The sequence below is a fragment of the Brachionichthys hirsutus genome, chromosome 19 (genome assembly GCF_040956055.1).
Source record: "Brachionichthys hirsutus isolate HB-005 chromosome 19, CSIRO-AGI_Bhir_v1, whole genome shotgun sequence".
Classification (NCBI taxonomy): domain Eukaryota; kingdom Metazoa; phylum Chordata; class Actinopteri; order Lophiiformes; family Brachionichthyidae; genus Brachionichthys; species Brachionichthys hirsutus.
In genome coordinates this window covers 7523327-7530693 of record NC_090915.1, presented here as the reverse complement: position 1 = coordinate 7530693, position 7367 = coordinate 7523327, and the positions used below count along the sequence as shown (strand labels likewise).

Below are 7367 nucleotides of genomic sequence, written 5' to 3'. Positions count from 1 at the left end.
ACAAGGAAGTGTATTCTCGTTTACCGTAATCCTATGACAATACATTAACCCTGATCTCCTTAACCAGTGTTCACTGTAGATGGGTGTCTTTATTTGTGTGTTAATTATTATTCTAAAGCCTTGTGTTTGAAGGCCAACACGGTAGACACTGAAAAATAAATCACATCATCACTTAATACAGTTTTCCTCTTATTATAACCTAGTATAACTCCAGTAAACAGCTATATATACATATTATAGACATATGTATTATGGTGGGCCGTTTAGGAAATTATTATTTGAGAATATTGAATGATTCCTGATATATATGGAATGGGGTCTGATATGTATGGAATGAACATTGAGATATAGAATGAATGACTACCCGTTTTGTGACCTCTGCCTAGTGATGGGAAACAATGAAGCGCCATGAACCAATGTGGCCCTCATAGCTTTTTGCTTCACTTGATGGTTCAGCAGTGAAGCCTCGAAATGCTGCCATCTGCTGTTGAATTTAATATATTATAAACGCTAATAAAACACTTGTATTGGAGACTGTAAACGTGTTGAACAGGTTGATAGGGAACAGAATCAAAGGCTTTGAGTATGTTCCATTCTGAACTATTCCATCAAAGGTTTTGAAAAAATGACCAGACATGCTTGTAAATTGAATGAAAATAAATTCACAACTTTGTATCCAGTGGTTTGGGGCTGAGATTATTTATTTTCCTCAGTAACTTTCCAGCCTTAGATAAACTTACACACATGTACTCTCTTTTACTCCTGCTCACCTTCATTCCTCTTTTCTAAAGAAGACCTCCACTTCTCTAAATCCTCCTACCTGCTCCCTGCTCTCACTGCAGATCACTATCATCTGCAAATATCATATTCAAAGGGGCTTCCTGACTCTCCTCATGGTTTACTACCACTGCTAAATGACAAAGCTAACAAAAAATGAAAAACTATGTACCTTAATTTATTGAGAATCACATACTTGACAAAAACATAATAATGCCCTGGATGAGTTCAGTAGTATATATTTGTGAAATACATTTTTATATGTAGGATAAAATATACAGATTTGTTCTGGAATGTTGAGAGAAATGGATCATATATTCACATCAATTTCTTTATAATCCACTTAAACATAGATGATTGTATCTCAGATCCTAAGTTGGGCTTCTTCAAGCAAAAAAGCCATGGCAGAAAACAGCAACACAGAGGAGTATGAGAGCGTTAGCGTTGACGATGTTCCTCCATAGCGGCACCTCTGTGGTGTCTGTAAGCTTCTCCTGCAGCTTTGCCTGCTCCTCTTCGCTCAGCTTCATGGTGTTATTCTGCTCCAGGCCGCAGAAGCTCATCACCGCCTTCTTGCACAATCCTGGCTCCTCCACGGGTTCTGTGTTGGAATGCACAAAGATGATAAAATGGATTTGATTATGCATAAGTACACTTGCAAATGCCTGTAAGCATGTTTTACTCTATGTCTTGCAATTACCTTCTATGTCAGTTTGGTTGGAATCTTGTTGGTTATTAACCCAATCGTCCAGTTCAAGGTCCACCCTCTCCTCTGTACAATTCCTCAGGCTCCAACACAGTCGGTACAACTAGAAAAGAAACAATCTACGGGTTGAGACTAACATTTTATGGAGTTATTTATTGCAGTGACTCCCAGTGAACCTCCATGTTTATGAAAGCAATGATCTATCCAGTCTCATTACTTACATGCTTGTCAGCGATGGGTTTGGTCATGAGAGAGACTCCCAGGATAATGATACAGGACGCAACAAACAGGATGATGGAGAAGTAGAGATAGTGGACTCCACATATGATGGTGGGACAGTTACTGGGGTTAACACAGCTCCCAGTCCCATAGGCAAACTCAGCAATCATCCTGCACAGGCCTATAGCCAGGCCAATAACGAGGCCATAGAATGCACCCTGATGAAAGAAAAATACACATTGTCGGTTGAGACTAACCACATGTTGAGTGTTGTAATCCGCCAGAAGAACAATGGCATCCCCAGTCGGAGCACTATCCAGTACCCCTCCCAAAGACTCCAAGAAGGCCGGGTAATCTGCACTGCCATTTGGCCTGTAGGCCAAAACAACAGTGAGACACCTCTCCCCAAATCTAGAAGTTCAGGGAAGGGACCCTCTTGTTCAATGTGGTAAACTCCAACACAAGGCGGCTGAGTTGTGGAGCTATAAGCAAGTCCACACCAGCTCGCCGTCTCTCACCACGGGCAATGGCAGAGAAATGTAGTCCAGTTGGGTTCCAGAGAACAAGCTGTGGGTGGAGGTGAGGCCAAGTATATCTCGACGGTACCTTTCAATCTCCCGCACAAGCTCCGACGACCCATGTCCAAAGATTGGGTCGTCGAGCCCCCTGCAGTTGACTGCCACCCAATCCACATTGGACAGCTGATTGCACAGAATTTTAATTGTGTTTGTAAATAAATGATTGTGATGGAAACTCACAGTCTCATTGACACGTTTGCAGAAGATGGCAAGTACAAAGACAGCTGCAATGGGAGGTGTGAGGTAGCTGGTGATGGACTGGATGTAGTCAAAGAGGTGACCACTCTGGGCTGACTGCACCACAGGGATCCATGCGATGCTCACAGCAATCAAGGCCAAGATGAACACTCTGTACATAGTCAGGCACAAGCAAGAGGAGATAGAGGCACATAAGAACCACCATCAGAAATCCTTGCCATCAAACTGAACCCTGAATATGTTTTACCTGCCGGCAATCATGAGCTCCCTCTCGGAGGCTGAGTGGCGGATTTTAGTGTAGATGTCCATTGTGAACAGAGTGCTAGCGCTGTTAAAGATGGAGGTAAGTGAGCTCATCAGAGACGCCATCATCACCGACAGCATAAGACCTCTGAGACCTGAAATAAAATGTTGAACAGATTCACTCAGGGGAAGCATATAAAGCAGAGATCTTTAGTCACTCACCATCGGGCATGAGTTCTAACACCAGTTTAGGATAAGCAATGTTGGTGCAGCCCACACTGGCCCCACAATATTTTTTACACTCTTCTGGTTCCACGCACGCCACCTCATCTGGAATAACCGGAATAAGATCAACAGGGGATCAGGAAACATTCAAATCCACCACTGCATCATAGAAGTGCTAACAACAGGCTTACCGGTGTAGAGGATCCGGCTGATCATCCCAGGGAAAACCATGAGGAACATGGGCAGCAGCTTCAGGTATCCACATAAGATGCACCCTGCCTTAACATGTGATAAATTTTTGCCTGAGAGGCAACGCTGCACAATCACCTGCAGGAATACAGCATGGAATGGGAAACGGTCAGAAAATTAGTTGAAAAATGTGAAAAAAATAAATTCCAATGCATTTGGATATATCTTCTGATATTTTTTTTCGTTAACTAAACAGGGATATACTTGGCTGACCATATGTTTATGGGAATTAGCATTTGAATTAACATCTCATCCTGGACTGTGATCAGGATCACTCTGCCTTTTAGTCTTATCTCAGGGTTTCTCAGTGCATTAAGGTCTGACTAAAAGCTTGTCAGTCCACCAGAACACAAGATAACGGCGTGTTAATGTGTGTACAGGTGTGTGAGAACTGGGAATCCATTTTTAATGTGTGTTGATAGCCATTGTTTGCTTGTCTCTTCTTATAGGTTGCATTAAGATAGCACAAGTAAAGTGTTCCAGTGGTCACGCCCAACAGTTCTATCCATTTCATAGCTGACCTGATCAGTGCACCAGTACCAGGTGGCCTGAATGGTGAGTCCAAACACGAGGCCGGGCCATGGCAGGTCTCCTGTGATTGCATTCCTGAAAATATGAAAGGAGTCCGGCAGAGGCTCATAGCAGCTCGCACTGATGTTAGCTATGGCGGAAGGGGCAGCCAGCATGTAGCGCTCTTCGAAGTTTTCAAAGCCTCCCACTTCATTGAAAGCTAAAGATAGGAGACATGCATCACTCAACAGTTTGGTGTTTACACAGAATCAGTTTTTGCAGAAAGAGCTCTCTGAAATAAATAGGATTGCAATAAGGATTACAAGGGAAATGCCATATTACCAAAACCCATAAGGATGAATGATCCAACAACCATGATGAATGTCTGTAATGTGTCAGTGTAGATCACTGCAGCCAATCCACCTGAGATACAATCAGTGATATATGTCACTCAAAAGCAACACATTTTAATGTCATCAATGTTTATTAGTAAACATATTGCACAATTCTATGTGCATGAGCCAGTTAATCACTCCAAATGAGGTATTCAACATCATGAGGTATTATGCAAGTGCTCTTTCACTGTTGTAGTTGTGCAAATCTAAAGTTCAGGCGTGGATGTACTATTACGAAACAGCAGCAGAAGGTTATTTCCTCGTTATCACAGTCCATGGGTAATTAATCGTCACAATAACACACAGCAGATAACCTGACCAGGAAATGCACTTGTCTACATATCAACATATGTGCTTGACAAGACTTTACTCCCAGTCATGACACCATTGATGCTGTAAAGGAGATCCGGAGTGGACAGACCTGTTACAGTGTACAGCGCAGTAATCAATAGTAGCATGATAACAGCAAGGTAGATATTTAACCCAAGAGCCAGGTTGATAAAAATGGCACCAGAGAACATGTCTGCCTGAGGGAAAGGGAGAGGAGAAATGCATAATGTTTAATGGTCGGGATACAGAACATCGCTTGGAGTTAAGACAAGACGTCACCGTCACTTACTGAGATCTTGGTGAAAATATAGAGGAAGAGGGAAAGCACAGAGAGGTAGATGCGAATACGCTGCCCTCCAAATCTCTTCTTCAGGTACTCAGGCATGGTAACAACCTAGAATACAAGCCAGATTTGTCTGCTGATTGCATTCTCTTCTACAGTTCAATTCATTTCATTTTTATTTCTGGGGTGCCAGATCATAACAGAAAGTTATCTCAATTTACTTTACAGGTGTAGCAGGGAAAGAACCGAATTTGTCCCACAAGAGCAATGGAGGCAAGGGAAACCTTCCCTTTAACAGGCAAAAACCTTGAACAGACCCAAAGACTCATCGTGGACAGACATCTGTCCTGACCGGTTGGGTTGAGAAGGAGGGAGAGAGGGAGAGAGAGAGAGACAATGACAGAAGAAGAGCAAGGACAGGTAAGAGGAGAGCCAAAAATGGAGGGAGAGAGAGAATGGACAGGAGCAGTTGTTGTCTCCTACTTAAAATTTTGTTGAGAAAGTAAATTTTAGTCTACAGCACATTCTATTCCGCTATTGAACAGCTATACATATTTCAATGATTTAACAGCAATTCAATATAATGGCTTTGAAGTGATAGTGAAAAAAGTGTTTACCCCAGCTTTGATGTAGATCGGCACAAAGAGCCATCCCAGAAAGACAACCACTATAAGAGCCTGGAACACACAAATACACAATTCAAAACTTTGCACAAAATATGTCTGCAAAGATTACATTTGCTGTCATCCAGCGCCTCTCCACCCATAATCACACACTTATATCACCTGAGTGAGATAATATCTGTGTTTCAGGTTACAAATAAGCTGATAATGATAATATATTGGCACATCAGATGCTAGAACTCACATTCCATTCAAATGCACCGATGGCTAGTCCCGAAGCGGCAGCTGTCCCAGCGAGCCCCACAAAGTGGCCACTGCCAATGTTGCTGGCAAAGAGTGATGCTCCGATCTGAGGGGTGCATTGTTTTATTAATTTAGATTCATCATAATAATCTACATGCATAATCTATATTTATAAAATACATTTAACAATGAGAAACAGGAGGAGTTTCTTGACATTGAAGGTTTGAAACAACGCTGCTTCAATTTGGTATCAGATAATTAATTTATTACTGTAATAACCACAACATGACACACTGCATAACATTTATTCTCATAATTAGCACAATCAATATCATTAGTCATATATCTCTGACAGCATAATGGCCCCAGTGATGTATGACTGGAAGATTAAGACTGAAATTAATTCTGATAAGAGATCAGAGACCATCCCTGATCCTGGGCAGCAAGATACTCACCGGCCACCACACCATACTCCTGCCCGCCAGGAAAAAGCCACCAACAGTGGCTCGGTTGGTGCGAAGCATAGCCTGCAAAGAAAATCTATAAAATGCACCTGTGCATATAATGACAGAATCTCTATTAAAACGTATTCATGACTACGCAGCTTATTTTGTACACATGTGCTTTAATAGAGACCAAAAGTGTTTGCTGCGGGAAAAAATAGCAGCTAAAGTACAAAAAATAATACTGGTACTCAAGAAATCTTTAAACGAGTTGTTTCCCGTTAAAAATAATTAGTGTCCAATGCACTACATCTCTTTTACTCCAAAGCGAGGCTGAAAAGGCGCTAAAACCCAAGCTGTTGTTACAGACAACTCTTTAACATTACTTAAATAACTATTTTTAATAGATGATGTATTATATATATTTTTTTCTTATTTGGCCTACAGTGAATTCTTTTTTTTTTTTAGGGGGCATTAATAAAAAAGTATTTAAAAAAAAAAAGTATTTAACTCACCCATATTCCTACACCCAGGACAACCACAAAGTAAATCACAATAACCGAGATGTCCGCTGGATTGTTAATCGAGGTGTCGTTTTTTTTACTACTCCTTATTAGGGATAATCCAAAATTATCTTGAGCCATTTTGCTCAGACTGGAGACTGGAGTGCAGGTGTCCTGCTCTTCTTCTCCTAGACTGAATGACACCACTGATACTTATGTACCTGACTTGTACCTGCGAGTGTGTGTTTGTATGTGTGTGCGTGTGTGTGCGTGTGTGTGGTTAGTAGGAGGCGTGGCAGGTTTTCCCTCCCTGAGATTCAGCTGACGAGGCTCAACTGGGTCCGATCTCAGCCATCAGCCCGATACTTCCACCTGGTCTGGTCTTCACCCAAGTGCCAGATGATTGTCACCAGTTCGGGTCTGCCTCACCAGCAGAACTAAAGCGGCTAAATAAATAGGTTAATGTTGAATATTAGAGTTTGGTATTTTTTTTAACGCGCACCTGGGCAGCTGCCTACTGATAGAGATAATATTCATTTATAGCATGCTGACTCAAAAGATTAGAAACGTAATCGTCATTTGTCTCGTCAGAGTGACTTTGACACCAATATCAGTAATTAACAGGAAGGCAGTTAAAGAAAATTGTACCTGCTGATAAAACACATAATGGTGTTTTGAATGCATGAGGACATTTCGTCTTATATGTTATTTTACAGTGGAATAATTACCTTGATTTGTGTTTATTTGTGTTTTAATGATTATTCCAAAGACAGGAGATGCTGAAAAGTGTATCACATCATTGCTTGATACAATTTTCCTCATATCATAACTCATGTAAACAA

At 41.4% G+C, this 7367-nt stretch overlaps 1 protein-coding gene across 1 annotated transcript; it reads right to left on the bottom strand.

Annotated features, from left to right (window-relative positions):
• Window positions 1–1163: 1163 nt before the first annotated feature.
• On the bottom strand, window positions 1164–6666 carry LOC137908523 (sodium/glucose cotransporter 1-like). Its single transcript, XM_068752934.1, has 15 exons — window positions 6538–6666; window positions 6035–6106; window positions 5581–5685; window positions 5331–5390; window positions 4720–4824; window positions 4522–4627; window positions 4048–4128; window positions 3717–3925; window positions 3138–3273; window positions 2944–3051; window positions 2726–2876; window positions 2461–2629; window positions 1705–1920; window positions 1478–1586; window positions 1164–1378 (listed from the first exon to the last, which is right to left on the bottom strand). Exons 1-15 carry the CDS (start codon window positions 6664–6666, stop codon window positions 1164–1166), a joined length of 1971 nt encoding a protein of 656 aa, XP_068609035.1.
• Window positions 6667–7367: the final 701 nt, after the last annotated feature.

Excerpts from the sequence above, each read along its gene's own strand:
- LOC137908523 (XM_068752934.1), bottom strand. The coding sequence starts at position 6,666 with ATGGCTCAAGATAATTTTGGATTATCCCTAATAAGGAGTAGTAAAAAA. Across the intron at positions 5,391-5,580 it reads TCGGTGCATTTGAATGGAAT|GCTCTTATAGTGGTTGTCTT; the intron begins GTGAGTTCTAGC and ends TGTGTGTTCCAG. Across the intron at positions 2,877-2,943 it reads GTTAGAACTCATGCCCGATG|GTCTCAGAGGTCTTATGCTG; the intron begins GTGAGTGACTAA and ends ATTTTATTTCAG.